Genomic DNA, 16,484 nt, shown 5'->3' on the forward strand with positions numbered 1-16,484 from the left:
TCTCACTGTTTTTCTCTCTAGCCTCTCTCTCTGTCTCCAGCTTTAGGTTTCCATTGCCACTGCTCTGGCCCCAGTGAAAACAGGCCAGTCACAGTGCAAGCTCAGCTTACAGCCTCGGACCATGTGGCTAGAATTGGCGTGTTTTTCTACAATTAAATATGGGTTTTAAATATAGGCCCCTTTTCTTAGTCCATATGTTTTAAGAATTTGCTGTTGGAGTTTTTGCTGTCCCTGTAAAACCACAGAGACCTCTGTTTTCTGCAGGGGGAAACGGGAGACGTGGAGGGAAACAAGTGATTTTATTTTCCAACACACGAGACAGACAGACCAGTCGTTCGTGTTTTTAGAGGTTTGTACCGTTCAGAGCAATTCTCTTTTCCCTCCCGGTAGGCTCTGGGCTGTTTGTGCCCTCCAGCTATTCCACCCTGGAAATGTAGATTATTAAGCGGATTTGTCTCCTGTTTTTCCTGCAGGAGATGTCTGAGTTTTGTGGATTGACACTCGCTGCTTGCCTTTGTCGTTTGGATGAAAAATGCATATAGGGCAAGTTGGCAGGCCTTTAATCTAGAAGAGTGACGCTCTCTAGACACACTTGTGTGCATCTGTGCCAAGGTTTTGTGTGTTTAGTCTGTGTTTAACATAATCTATACAGCACTATTTAATGGATGTTTTGGTCCACAGCACCTTAATGTTTAGTGCATTTAGTTTATTTCGAACTAAAACCTTATACAGGGCATTATTGGCATTATTCAAACAATATTTCCCACCCTCTTTCAGTGTTTTTGAATTTGATAATTCCAATAAAAATCTCTTAAACTTGCATCAGTTATATTTTGACAGCTTGGGGGCAGCACAATAAGGTGTAAACACAAAATTTTTATGGCAAACATGCAGCAGATACTGTATGGATTCATTTAGAGCCGTGTTTGTGGCTACCCTATGAAAGTAAGTCCAATATTCATTCTGCTTGTAACATGGTCTGTGTCTTCAACAATTCCTCAGGGAAATATCTGGCTTTTTAGCCTCAGAATGCTTCACTATGTTCACCAGTTAGTCGCTAACTTTGTCTGTTTGATGCAGGGCTGGTAGTGCATAGTGGTTTCATCAGAGCTCTGCTGAAAAAACCCATAATAATGGAGTTGTTGAGAGCAGAAAAAATAATACATTTGATTTTGCCCTGTTGAGAAGCTATTGTTCAAAAGCTCTCATTGATATTATCAGTGACGTACTGAGACACTTGATGGGACTTTGCCATTGTTAGTGTAATTACACCTGTACTTTTCCTGTTATGAGGAGTCAAAATGTCTGCTGTGAAAAACGGTATATCAGCTAATCTCAAGGCAGAAGTAAAAATACACTTGACACTTTAAGTCGACACACAGGTGGTCATATTTTTCATTTGACCCAGACCTAGTCGCAAAACAGTGGCAGTCTCCTCTATTATATTCTCACTCTGTCACTTAATCCAACATGTGGCTACAATGCTGCATTAGAAAAGATTCGAATAAAAAAAAAACACCTGGCACAAAGCAGCACACAACACAACGCAAGTGTCTTTAGTAGTTTCTGGCTGATGCAGTTTCACGCCAAGTACTTACTTACTTTTTGTAAGTAGCAAATGCATTGTTTCCATCTGATGCGCCCATGGAAGTGTTGGTGTTGTATTTAAATGACCTATAGGGTTGTGTCTAAAGTGCATGGCTGCAAGTGCATTTAGGACGTGTCCAGCTCCAGTTCTGCTAGTTAAACGGCACGTAATCTGAGTGCATATTATCATAGGTGTGTTTTGGGCATAACATGAATTAAACCAATCAGTGTCATTGCCCATTCCCTTTAAAAGCCCTGCTATTTAACAGACAAATGGCACATTATGAAACCATTATCGCAGCAGAGAGCTCATGTAGACAAGCAAGGGAGAGGGAGCATGTGAGTATGGAAAGAGGTGTTGAAGTCATATATAAATGTTCTTTGATCATGAAGCCTAATGTTACTCTACAGTTCTGGGTTTTATCAGTGAAGTGTATGAACTACAGTACTGTTACTGGTGACAGACAGAGGCAGGTCTCCTCCATGAAATGTCCTGGATCCTCACTGTGCTACATTATTTTAAGTTATGAGGAACTGCTCATGGGTCACATCTCTATCTTCTAGGTGATTTCGTTATTGTGTGGTGTGTTGATGTATGAGTGTTTTCTTTAACTATTTATTTTAACGATTGGCGAGTATGTATACATCCTTTCTTGGTGGATGTTTGCCAGCAGACAAAAGAGGGAGTCCACTTACTGAAGCCTCCTCCGTCTCTTCCTCCTCTCACGTCTCCCACATGCCCTCTCCCTTTTTTTTAAAACTATGTCTCCTTCCTTCTTTACCACTGAGAGTGTGATGGATGGCATAAGGGGTGAGGAGGAAAAGGACAGGAGGGAGAGGGAGGAGGAGAACGGTAATGGGCAGAACTAAGTTAATAGCCCTGCTAGAAGAGCGCCATGACTGCCAGTGGTGCCTGGAAAATTTAATTAGCCTTAGCTTCAGCTCCAGTTCCATTCCCAGTCCTGGACCCAGTATCAGATCATGTAAAGCAAATTCTCTTCTTTGCTCCTCATTATATACTTTGACAATAGACATTATACAATATATAATATACAATATAAGCATTGTTGAGTTATGTCAAACTCTGTCAAACATCTGACACATGAACTGTCAGGTAATAATGTACATGTTCAACTTTCCCTGCGGCTGGATTGGATTTAAGACAAAAAGAACAGAGGCAATCACAAGTTTATGGGAAACCCAAACATAGTTGTTGCATACATATCATATAACAGTGTTTTTCTTCTTAAGCCATTCCTACACATTTTCAGAATCAGAATCAGCTTTCTTGCCAGGTATGTGTACACATACGAGGAATTTGACTCTGGATTGTGCAATGCTCACGATGTGCTTACTTATACAATAATACAGTAATAAAATCAAATGCAGGCTACAGTATAGAGAACACATATATACACACTATAAACAAAAACAATATATACAGATTGAGACAGTAGTTCAATGAACAGAGTGCAAAGGATGCAGGAGTAAATTATTATTAACATTATGATATACATGTACACATGTACACATTGTGATGGTGCACAGTGCAAAGGATGCTGGAATAAATAAGTATTATGTGCAGGCGTTATGTACGTATGTAGGTGGATTTGATATACAGTATTTACAAGATGACAATATTAACAGTATGAACAGTGTGAACAGCTCTGAAATAGAGAATGATGAATAAATGATAAGTGGTAACCACTAAACAGGTGGCTGATTAGAGACAAAGTTACTGGGTTATTGCACAGTCATCGTTCCTGACACTGTGAGTCAGGGTCAGCTGTTCATCAGAGTGATGGTTGTGGGAAGAAACTGTTCCTGAGTCTGTTGGTTTTGGTGGACAGTGCTCTGTAGCGCCTACCAGAGGGGAGGAGCTGGAACAGGTTGTGTCCGGGGTGAGATGGATCTGCAGTGATGTTTCCTGCCCGTTTCTGACTTTGGAAATGTATAAGTCCTGGATAGAGGGCAGGTTGGCACCGATGATCCTTTCTGCAGTCCTGACTGTCCGTTGTAGTCTGCTCCTGTCCTTTTGGTGGCAGATCTAAACCAGACAGTGATGGAGGTGCAGAGGACAGACTGGATGATGGCTGTGTAGAAGTGGATCAGCAGCTCCTTAGGCAGGTTGAGCTTCCTGATCTGGCGCAGGAAGTACATCCTCTGCTGGGCCTTCTTAATGATGGTGTCCCACTTCAAGTCCTGGGATATAGTGGAATCCAGAAACCTGAAGGATTCCACAGCAGACGCAGGGCTGTTGAGTACGGTGATGGGGGGCAGAGTGGGGGGGCTCCTCCTGAAGTCCACGATCATCTCCACAGTTTTGAGGGTGTTAAGCTCCAGGTTGTTCTGACTGCACCAGAGAGCCAGCTGATCAACCTCCCGTCTGTAGGCCGACTCATCACTGTCCCGGATCAGGTCGATGACCGCTGTATCGTCAGCAAACTTCAGGAGTTTGACAGATGGGTCTCCTGAGGTGCAGTCGTTGGTGTAGACTTGTATGTGTAGATGGTATTTTCCTATCGTCCTAAAGTTGAGGAATAGCATATGCAAGTCTTTTGAGATATTTTAATAGCTGAATGAGTTCTGTTTACAGGAATATATGCACATTTTTTTTGTGCCACTTCATTTCATTACATGCTTCTTAGATGGTTTCCTTCACAACCAACTCAACCAGACTGTTTACCCCTTTAGAACTTTTCTCAGCACATAAACAACATTAATAAACCAGAAAGGAATCTCATTTTTAGATCTTGAAAGAAGTTTGACTTAGTTATGCAAGGTAAGGTCTTGGAATTTTATATTATGGTCCTGCTCCAGTATAAAGAAGCATAAAGATCAGAACAGCAAAGCAACCATGAAGATTGACATAGAAGACTTCTAGAAATCAGAGCTCTGCTTGAAATAATGGCAGTGGGGACAGCATTATTGTGTGAAGAAGAGTGTTTAATCGGTTTGAGGAATTATTTATAAGCAGATTCCAGTTTTGGTTTTCTGTCTTCTTTACTCCTCTGTGACAGTAAACTGAATATATTTGGGTTGTGAATCAAACAAGACATTTGAAAGTGATTAACATTCATCACCATTTTCTGACATTTTATAGAAGACCAAACAATTAATTGATTAATCATATAAGAAAATAATCATTTGCTGTAGCCCTAGTGTTAGCCCAGTTTTATTAAATGCCAAGAAAACCAAAGAAATGTAAGGGGAAAAGTATCTAGTAATGGGCAGTATATTGAAGTTCAGGGATAGTTCAGTATGGGACAGTACTCTTGATCTTTTAATAGCCAAATGACTCTAAGTTAGAGGCACTTTGTGTGATGTCATTAACGTGTACAATATTCTGTTAATGAGTATGTTTATATCCCACTTACAAGTTACATACAGTGCAGTGCTGTGCAAGTTAATATAACTCAATAAGTCACTGCATATAACTCATTGAAAAATCATTTATGCTACTTGGGTAAATAAGGACCAGTACAGTTACATTACTGGTAACCAACCAAGCCTTGAAACCCACATGTCATTTGTATTTGACACATGTAGAAATAGAAAACACAGCATTGTGGTTTAACAGTGCAGCTCAAAGTGCTTTACATTCACAAGCACTTAAACAAGTAACAAATAAATAAAGCATACAATACAGCAGCATGCACATACGCCACATACAAAAAACACAGGTATTAAAACTGGAAAAAGGTACCAGAGAGGGCTATAAAATCAAATAAATACATAAATAAAAGTGTTTAATCAGTTAAAAGCAAAAACATAAAAGTAAGTATTGAGCTGCTCCTTAAAACTATCTGTAGAGGTAGCTTCTCTTGTTTGTAAAGGAACTCTGTTCCAAGCCATTGGTGCATAAAAACTGAACGCTGCTTCGCCAAACTTTTTACTTTTCGTTCTTGGTACATTAAGCAGACAAACACTGAGCGAGTTGGAATCAGATCAGAGGTTAGATAGAAAACGAAGGTGCTAAACCATAAACTCCAAATGTCCTGAGTTCACACACCTCCTACTCTGAACAAAACCAGCTGATTCCTGACTGTAGGCCTTCCTGATGCTAATACCAGCAAGTCAGCTAAGAATAAACAGCATGTAAATAAAACTACTTTAGATTTACTGGGAGTTGCATTTCAAGTTTATTTGTCACATCATATCAATCCGACAGTGTTCAATCAAAGTGAAATGTATGTAGAGTGGTGTTACCAGGAGTAGTAACTGTAATTTGGGCTAATTAATTAATTTAAAGTTTCCCCAGCACTGGTTATATACTTGTATAATCATATTGAAGATATGATTCCATGTTCACATGGAACACACTGTAACTTTCATTCAACTCCCTTCATTCCTGATTCAAATATTATCCAGGTTTCTGATCCTCCTCCGCATCCCAGACAGTTCAGTTTCAGCTTCATTGATATTTCTGGAATCAGCTACAGAATCAGACTTTCACTTCCTGACCTAATTTTCCCCTAAACCAAAGTTATTTTTAATTCAGCTCTTGCTTAACTTTTTCTACCTGATCCAGCTGACATATCTTATAATAGGTCTATATTAAAATCAGTGAAGCTTAGTAGCTGTACATCTAGAAAATATCTTACAATACAGCTATCATTTGATGGTGTAACATTTTGTGTAGTGTCTTATAGAAACGGTTTGGTCATCCTTTTGTTAAACTCCAGTGTGAACGAAGTACAGAGATGTTTCCGTTTTTAACCAACAGCAGCAGTTTAGAGGTGTGGACGCAAAATTTAAGTTTCTTAGTTACCAAGCAGCTCTGCATGATCACTGTTGTATCATTAAATGAAACTGTTGGCTGCTGCTTATCTGTTTTGTAACTCTGAAGATTTATATATAGTTTTATTGTTTTGAGGGATTGAGCATTTTTGACAGCTGACGTTTCTTTCTGTAAGGACAGTAAACTAAACCAACTAGGGATGCACCAAATGTTCGGCCACCAAATTTAATCGTCCGAAAATAGCAACAAAAGCACTTTCGGTGTTCGGCCTAATAAGTCAAAAGAATAAATTTCACCAAACAATTATGTTGACATGTCGGCTGTGTGGAAGCATTTTAAAGTGTCCGAGAAAGACGCAAAAGTTCGTGAGAAGATGATTGAGCTAGCCGCACATAAATTTGGAGTGCACACGTATTCAAGCCTTTATGGTAACTGAAATGGACCAGAGCGAGCTGCCAGGCAGGTTAGCGACTTTATCCTGTCAGTTTCTCTCTTTACAAAGTGTTGCAGTATGAGAGTCCTACCTGAAGAGAGGCTGTGAAGTCTTCATGTTACACGATACGAGAACCATATACAACATTATTTATCAGACTGGGTCAGACTTGAATGAATTTAGCGCGAGGATACACATGTGACAACGTCCAGTTTTCAAAATAAGGTGTCTATACAGTATGGAAATAAGATTAATTGGATTACATTCACAGAAAGTATAAAACATATTGCATGTGTCCATTAAAAGCAAATGGACACATGTAATTTACTTTACCGGACCCTCTCGGGCCTCAGACCCACCCACCATAGTCTCCTCCAAACCTGTGGGAAACGTTGAGTAAAATGCACATTTTGACTATTTAATTTAATTTTAATAAATGACAAAATAAATGGAAAAAATATGAATGTACTTGTTCAGTACTGGGCAAATTTTTTCATTACATTTGGTTTCGGCTTCGGCCAAGAATTTTCATTTCGGTGCATCCCTAAAACTAACTGCAAAAGTCTCCATTTTATGATCTATTCATGATACTTTTTAAAATCCGGTTTTGATGTAATCTAACGAATCATACTCCAGATAGTAATATAGATAGTTCAGGTGTCAAAGGAGACAAGTGAATGGTACCTGCTTGACAGGCCAGGGGGAACATCTCAAACACACCCACCTCTGACAAGCTGTCAGAGAACAGCAAAATGGACTCAACCTGATATAGAGCCAGTGGCCTGAAACAGTGGCAGGACGCAGGATGGAGATCGTCACTTCCATAACACTCTGTCATCTTAAATAAAATTTTGTCTGTGGGCTGTATGCCTGTCGTACTTGATGGATCACAGCCACGGCAAAGACATGCTTTTTCCTCCCCCCTAGCATATGTGGTCAGTGTAGAGCTGAGTGATTCCACAGGTTTTCAGCTGGAATCCTGGAAGTGATGGTGAGATGGTACTTTCTGGATTGTGGCGCAGGTATCTCTCTCTTCACTTTACTGAGGTGAAAAAAACCTGAGATGTTTGTTTTTTGCTCGTATATTTTACATTTTATATAAGAAATACATTTCCATCCATGTTGGATATGGGCTGTTGAACATGTTTTACGATGATGTTGAAGCAATAGCGTACACAGCGTAAATTAGAGGCGTCCCAAACCATAATCTCATAGCAGGACGTTCCCATACAGTGTATGACAAAGACACTTCAAACATTGTTCGAAGTTTATTTTTATTCACTGCTTCCTTTAGCCCACATTTCTCCTTGTGTTGTGACAATCATCTGTCTGGTCGGGTCCGATTAAAAACATTGCAGCCACATGCATGAGATCAACTCACAGACATCACCACGCACTGAACAAAATGTTAAACATGGGCATGTTTCTTGAGCCGCCACTGACTGACAGGCAAACAAACTGACTGAAGCTCTATTGACATGTGGTTCCTCGCATCATCAGCACTATTTCTTTTAGAGATTTAGAGGTTTTCGATTTGAACTATTTGTGTTTGAACTGAGTTACTTTGATCAACTTTTCTGTCTGAGAGCGAGCTCTTGTTGGACTCGTGTTGTTGTTGGACTGTGAAAAGAACAGATTGTGAATATCCAGGACTGAGTATTTCTGTTTAAAATGTTTCTGGTAATATTTTTCCTTGATAGGAACGAAAATTGATTTCTGTTTGTGGTATTTGAGTAAGATTTTCCTAAATATGTGTCATTCTTTTGAGGTTGTATGTGTGACGTAAGACTGTTCTGTGCATCCTCTGTGTGAGATTAACCCTGACAAGCACCCAATTAAAAAATTACAGAAGCTGTTGTGTAAGAAACCGCCACACGGTGATGGCTCCATGTTGAATGTTGCTTGTCACAACTAAAGCAGATTCTAATTGCACAACAGTTGTCGGCCTGGCAGGCAGGCATGAATGTTAGCTAGCTGTCATCATACCGGAGTACACACACCACACAAGAGCACATTTGCTGTTTATGTGATTTATGTCTGGATGCTGAAACTTGCTCTCATATGCTCTCATGCATGTGGTTGAAGTAAATGACAAAATTGACCCTTTAAAAAAGAGAGTGGAGAAAATATGCATCAGAAAAAGAGCAGCTGTTTCACTGAAAACAACACTTAGTGAGTGCCAGAAGTTAAATAAGAGTTTAAAAGAGTAATCACCACAAATTATATAGAAATTATCTGTCTAGATTTCACTGTTCACTGTTGGGTCATTCATTAGCAATCAACTCATAATTCTCTTTAGTGTAGCTCTCTCGCTGCTGCATATATGCAAATATCTTTAATGCAAAGTTTAATGATGTCTTTAACTGCTACCAGAATTATTTAATTAATGAGTGAAGCACTTGTGAGCTACTGACAACATGGAATGTGAAGGTTTCTGTGATACCTGAGTTGTTGAAAACTGTTGTTAGAGTAGAAGTACATATGAACAAATTAATAATCAGACCTCGGGTTGTAGACGTGTGTGTGTGTGTGCGTGCATGTGTGTTTGAACGTGTAAGTCTACTCTGTTATTGTCAACCAAAAGCATGTAAACAGGAAATCCCGGGGCACGTGAAGGCTGACTAAGTTATAGCTTGAACTACAATAAAATACAAGCAATGCTGAATCACCACTGACTCAACACCTACACACAGAAACTTTGGTTGAACCGTGTTAGATCACAATGTACAATAAAGGCAGAAAACAAGCATGTAAATAATACTGGTGTAATTTCTTCAATGAGAGCTTCAGTTATGCTTTTGGAAGAACATCCATAATTTTGAATAGCATCTCAGCTTGTTTTCATCCAAGTTTAATGTAGCATGAAAGTGCTTGTAAAATAAATCAATTTAAAATTTATAGAGGTATGAAATTTACTGTGAACACACAAAGCACAGCATTAAATCAGCCTTCAATTAACAATGTAATGTTTAGGGCTTAGGGGACATTTTGGGATCTGTTAGGAATAAAATAATTTGATAAAATCACTGTTTAAAATGTTAAATCTTCACTATCGCCCCATAGACATCATCTGTTACGCTCACATGATTATATGTATGTTCAAAATCCTGCATCACACCGTGGATTTGTGTGTGAAAGTGGCCCAGAGGGGAGCCCCGCCTCAGCTTACACATCTAATAGCAGTAAGCAGTAATTCCCAGTGAGATACTGGTAGCCTGGTAGCCTCTGACACACGGGAAGCCACCAGTCTAGTCACCAGCTGTAATCACAGAGGAAATGGAGGTACAGTGTTTCCTCTTGGTATGATAATGTGGTTACTATAGAGATGTGACGTAGAGGGGCTGAAGTGACAAAGGTCAGGAACCGCATAAAAACTTAAAATAGCACAAGAACACAGTATGCTGATTGGCCTAAGGAGGTTATTATTTCTTTTTTCAATTTCTCTGGGAAGGAAACCACTTTTCTCCAGGCACAACCACAACAGAAGGACCAGATTTATTTTTAGCCTGTCTGCTGAGACTTTTTCCCCCCGTGTGCAGAGAGCATGATTTAACATAGGAAATATTGACGGTCTGGAAAATGTACAGAAACCGTTTTAAAGAACAGTGCGAGGAAGTGTGACACTTTTGCTGCTCTGCTAATGGTCTGTTATTGTGGGGCAAGAGAGGGAATCTCCGACTGTGGGGCTCTGTGCATGTGTGTTAGTGTTTTTATATTTGCATAGTGTCTTTGTGTCTGTGTGCGTGATTGAATGTGTGGTGTGTTTAATCTTAATGGGCTTGATGGTTGTTGTTCCGTTGGACCAGTTGTTTTCAAACTGCGAGGCCCTCCCTGGGGATGTGTGGCAGGAAAGGCAAAGATACTGTGTGAGGGGAAAGAGAGAGGAGCATGCTGGTGTCCTAATAACAGCAGAAAGTAAGTTATAGTTTTGCCTGCTCGTTCACCAACACAGGCAGCAGTTACTGGCAGCAGTAGTGACTTATGGTACTTTATATCCATTTGCCTAAAAACAAAGTACTTTTTCTTGGAATCATAACTCACATCAAGTCTGAACATTCATACTTGATACACATATTTTTAGATTCAGTAGGACTTACACTTTCCGATGATAAATGAACAAATGTCCATAAGTCTGCTTAGAAATCATCGAAAAAACATGTTCCTTGTACTCAAATTACAAATAGCTAATAGCTAATTTGGCATACTTTTGCCAGTAGTGTAGACTTTCTACAGCACTTGTTTTAAGTCACCTCCGATGAGAATGTCTAACTAAATGCCTGAATTTAAAAGGAGAACAGAAAGAGGGTGATAAGTGATGAGAGACGAAGACAGAGCGAGACCTGGGGGATGTGTTAATAAGAAGTGAAACTCAGGCCCTGTCAAACATGCACTTAAAAGTGTTTTTCTTTTTGGTGTAGCATTTTTGTTCTCCTCAACCCAGTTTGCCTCGCTTTGGAGCTTCCATGTGTCTGAGTGAAAACCCATCTGATGCTCATGCTTTTACACAGCATTTTATTTTTGTGGATTTGACTGCCTGGCTATGCTGCCAAAAATGTCCTCCTCTATGCTTTGCCTGTCTGCCTGTCTCTCTTTTGTGAAACCTCAAGATGCACATACCCAGCTCAATTTATTTTACCTCTTTTGCACAAGTATACACTACGCTGCCCGTTACAGAGATGTGCAGGTAAATATAAAATGTTCTTTCTCCTGCTTGGATTGAAAATAGAGGAGGTGATGGATACACAGCATCTGTGTGCCCTTTGCTAAAGTAGTTAATTCACATCCATCCTATACACACTCAGCATCTACACAATATATGTGCATTAAGGCCCTAAAAGGTATATTATGCCAGTACTTGAGAAATGACATTAAGTGTCATAAGGTTACTGTTATATCACAAGTCCTTTAGAAATCTATAAATATATTGATTACAACATAGAGGTAGTCAGCTAAGCCGTCATGGGAGAATAATAAAACTATATGTTGTACATATAACTACTTACAGTTATACATTGCATGTTGATACCGTCACTACCTCTATCTATCTCTCTTTCTTCCTCATCCCTCCTTCCTCATTCCTCCTATATCCTCCCTATTTCCTTTCCAAATCACCTGTTTCTTCCTCCTTATCACGTATGTCTATAAATTTTTCTTGTATTCTGCTCCCTATAGGAACCCTGTGGAATCTGTCGTCCTATGAACCGCTGAAGATGGTGATCATCAACCATGGCATGCAGACCCTGACCAACGAGGTCATTATTCCCCACTCGGGGTGGGAGCACGAGCCAAACGAGGACTCAAAGCCCCGCGACGCCGAGTGGACCACCGTCTTCAAGAACACCTCCGGCTGCCTCAGGTAGGGTTAGCCCAAAAGTGTTGAATCAAGCTGCTGTGGATGGTAAAGCAGTTATGTTTTTGCCCCTTTCTCATGTATACAGACATATTGCGGTTTGGAGATAGCAACTTCATCAAAAAATATAGTCAAACTCTAGAATAAACGTCTTAAACTTGGTTCCAAATACTGAAATAACAGGAGAAATTAGTGAAAAAACTTTGTTGTAAAGTCAAACTTGCTGGAAAATGGACTGAAATGTTAAAGTTAAAATACCTGAAGCAAAGAATCAGAGCTGAAACAAATGATTAGTTGATAAGCAGAAATTTATGCAGCATCATCTTTGATAATCTCTTAATCATTTCTGTGATTTTTCACAGAAATGATTCAATTCAATTCAACAGAAATAGAAAACATTTGCTGGTTTCGGCTTCTGAAATGTGATGATTTGATATTTTTCTTTGTCATGTGTGATAGTAGTGGGTTTTGAACTCATCACTGGATACAGCAAAACATTTGAATATTTCACCTTAGGCTCGGGGGAATTCACTATTTTCTGATATTTTACAGCCAAATTGATTAATTGATAGATTGAAGACAATAAGCAAAAATGAAATGATAAATGAATGTCTTCCTATTATAAAAGTCTGGAAATTTCACCAAGAAAAAGCAAGCAAATCTTTATAAACAAGAATATCTACACATACTTGAATGGCATTAGTTACACTTGTGGAAAAGCAGATTTTTTCTGGTTAAAGTCAGTTCGGGTTTGCAGACATATTTTAGTGATTATCTTGGATTTTATAGAGGGGAGCCTTCACACACCCAAAACCTTGAAAGTTTGTTTTTTGTAAGATACCAGTTGTAGCTGGAGACAGGTGTGGTATATGTGAGATTACATGCGTGCTCTTGCTGAGCCAGGGTCAGATTTAAGGTTCTGTATTATTTTATAATATGGCAGACGCTGTGTTCTTTCTGTCCCGGCTCGTATCTGTATGTATGTGACGTATGCTGGATGTCTGCCTGCAGTAGGATTGCTGGCTGACTTTTGCCTGTGACTTTAGGAAAACATAAACTTTTTATGACATACTCCAAACTTCTATCCTCACTTTTGACCACATACAGGTTCTGAACAGTGTGTTATGGTGTAAGAAGAATGTCTATCTAGTGCATTTTGGGAAATAGTTATACAATATAGAAGTGTCTCTCTATTTGTTTTATGTGGGGTCATGCTGAGACTTGCTAATTAAATAATAATAACACAGATGAAGTTAGGCTGAGTGAAGATAAATTGAGCCCACTGTGCAAATCCTTGCCTCATAACAACTAGTTAGTATTTTTTGTATTTTTTTTTAGGGCTGGGCACGTTAATGCTTTATTATCACGTTAACGCATTCATTAACGCCAACAAGTATTTTATTGCACGTTAACGCAGTTTTTATTATTATTATTTTGAAAGTCCGTTGTTCACTGGCTCTGAAGACACATCCAGTCAAACCGCGGGTCACAAGAGGGATGTTGATCAGCCTGCAAATCAGCCACCCAAACAAGCATAACTATGCGATTAATCGCAACAAACATTAGTATTAGTAGTAGTTATAAAAACATGAACTGTCAAACGAGAATGTAATTAACTCTTTAACCCTTATATGTAAGCTATAGTCATTTCCCATCACTGAACCGGGAACGACCAGAGCCTTGAGTTGTTCTTAGGTCAGTCATCCAAAATGGTGTTAGTTATTTAATTGATCAGTCGATTAACTTCATGTAATAACTTCAGTAATTCTGCAACTATTTAGAGAAACACTTAACTGTCATTTTTCAAGCCAGTATCAGACAAAACAAGAAATGTGAGTTTCTGAGTTTCAACTTGGGTTTGAGGAAATTGTAAGGGGCATGTTTCACAGTTTTTTGACATTCTATTGTCAAATGATTAATCACGCAAATAACCGATAATAATTAGTGATAGAGCGAATTAGTGATTAATCGTTCTGCCAATTAATCAGGTAATGACCGATACCTGCACTCATGAGGCTAAAGACATACTGCCTGCAGTCACATCTGCAGGCAGCCTTGTCAGTGAGCTGCTGTGGAACGATGTTAGTACTCGTTCTTGTGAGTTTTGGGAAGGTGGAGAAAAAGTTAGTTTGTCCTCAGTCACCGTCGTCTTTTCTAAATGTTAACATGTTTCTCCCATCCTAAATGGCAGCAGATCTAATCTAACATTACTGGCGAGTGTTAAATTACATTGTTATACAACTGAGAATAATGCAGCTGAATGACGTTACTTCTGACAAACTGTCTCCCTTAAATACCAGTGACGTTCTGAAATCTACAGCATAACCCAATGTATGTTTCTATTTCATTCATTACTCTCGGCATCGGCCATTGAAATGCCCGTATCGTTCGACACACAAATAATAATGGTTTGTTGCTGCTCTACAGCAGAGTTATCTAAAACCTGTTTTTGAAATGATGCAGCATGTTTTGTGGAAAAGAGCATCAGCTGAATACCTATTACTCAAATTGAATAAGTGTCAGGTAATAATCAAGTGCACCACCTTGGTCAAACTTCATCTCTGCCTCTGTCTTTTACATGCTGTCATCAAGTGAGGAGGGCAACTTGAGTGCAACGATCCTGAATTCCTGTTATTGACTTCCATGTAGTTTCCCCTCTCCAAGTATCTCCTCTCTTCCACCTTCCATGCTGAATCTGTCATTTTGGCTTCAGCTCAGAATGACAGACTGTAGTAAATTGTGAAAGACAGAGAGTGTGTATATGGGTTATCACGCCTGGCTGTGTTGCCTCCTCCCGGGCCGGCCAAGCCCGTCTAGACTGCTATCCAGGACAGAACGTCTCCTGGAGTAGACGCTGCGGCGTGCTGGTTGACATCCAGAACAATATAACATCCAAATCCAGCTTAGACAGAAAGTACCAGAATGTATTTCACGCGCTATTGATTCGCGTTAGATCGTTTCCAGCTTAGTTTTCTTGGGCTGTAGAAAGGGTGGAAACTTGCTTGAAATTTTAGAACATTTTCTGCTGAGTTGAAGAGCAGCATTAACGAACCAAGAGGGAATAAATGAAAGCGCTCTGATACAGCTGAGGAAAGTCATAGAAAAGTCATGGAATTTTACATCAGGGTCGCGGTGGGAACCCTGCTCTCGCTGCCTCTGACTGTTTCATTGTCTATCCCATGATTTCTTTCATTATCGGTTATACTCCGGTGCACTTTCTTTTTCTGTGTATGTTTTTCACCTTCTTCCCAAACACTATATCCAAACCTCCTCGTCCCTGATGCCACATACCACAATATCTACCCCTCAATCTCACTACCTTCGATGCAGTCGCTGCTGACGAGAATACGTTTCCATGGTAACTGTGACCAAGCCCACAGGGTTTGTGCGCTGGGGAGAAGTGCTGATGCCAGGGAGAATCTGTTTACTCACACCGACAGAGACGCAGCTTACACCTCAATAAAACCTGGGATAGTTTTATTGTAACGGCCTCCTCTGTCGATAGGGGCCAACTTATTTACAGTGTTTACGCTGTGCGCTCAGCGAAGGGCAAGCAATGTGTGCGTGTGTTGTCTTTGCTGGTGTTGGGGGTGGGCATGTACACCACGGTTGGGTTTCAAGATTTGGGTCTGAATTAGAACTGGTCCCATTACAGGAATGGCAATAAAAGTGCTATCTAATCAGCTGCTGGATCCTCCATGTGCATGTATAGTGTTTATAGTAAGGTTCATTTTAACAAAAGAAAAGAATGATTCAGGGTTCTTTAAACGATGTGCAAAAACAATTGAATGTGAGTGTCAAACATTAAAAAAATTTTTTTTCCTTCAGCTGGGGATAATGCAGAATGTTTTATGTCCCCAGTAATGGTCATAATGCCCCTGAATCACATACTGTTAGTGTCTAACAGCAAACACTTCACTTATTCATGGCCAGATAAAGTGTGTTCATGTTGGTCTTTTTAGCTTCACTAGCAGTGTGGCTCTGGGAAGTCAATGTTTGGTAAAATATATCCAGGGTGCCCAGAGGATGAATAAGAATAATAAGGATGATGCGCAACCAGCAGGTAAAGTTTCCAAGTTTAACATCTATCCGATTGATTGGCACAGACTTTCATGGTTCCCAGAGGATGAATCCTAATGACTTTGGTGATCCGCTGAATATCCATATAGTGCCACCATGAGGTGGATGGACTGTCATAAACATGGCGCCTAACTAGCTGCCATTTTCTAGTTAGTTCAGTAAGCCTAGTGGACATAGCTGTCTCAGCCTGGACTGGGAGCACATGGGGAGTGTATTGTGTTTAACGTTACACCTCTACTCAAGCACTAGAGGTTTTTTAGGCCAGGATAACGTCAGCGAGCGGTGCCGGATTG

General features: G+C 39.8%; 1 protein-coding gene across 7 annotated transcripts in view; it reads left to right on the plus strand.

Moving 5' to 3' along the window:
* Positions 1 to 16,484, plus strand: part of arvcfb (ARVCF delta catenin family member b) — a 228,171-nt gene that overhangs the window by 156,918 nt on the left and 54,769 nt on the right. For all 7 annotated transcript variants that reach the window (XM_038702628.1, XM_038702622.1, XM_038702625.1 and 4 more), the window contains one exon: positions 11,934 to 12,117. In XM_038702628.1, the coding sequence (XP_038558556.1) occupies positions 11,934 to 12,117 (184 nt within the window). The remainder of the gene's footprint in view (positions 1 to 11,933; positions 12,118 to 16,484) is intronic.

Source organism: Micropterus salmoides, unplaced genomic scaffold (assembly GCF_014851395.1).
Source record: "Micropterus salmoides isolate LMB-PRFRI ecotype aquatic unplaced genomic scaffold, ASM1485139v1 Ms_hic_scaffold_7, whole genome shotgun sequence".
Lineage (NCBI taxonomy): Eukaryota > Metazoa > Chordata > Actinopteri > Centrarchiformes > Centrarchidae > Micropterus > Micropterus salmoides.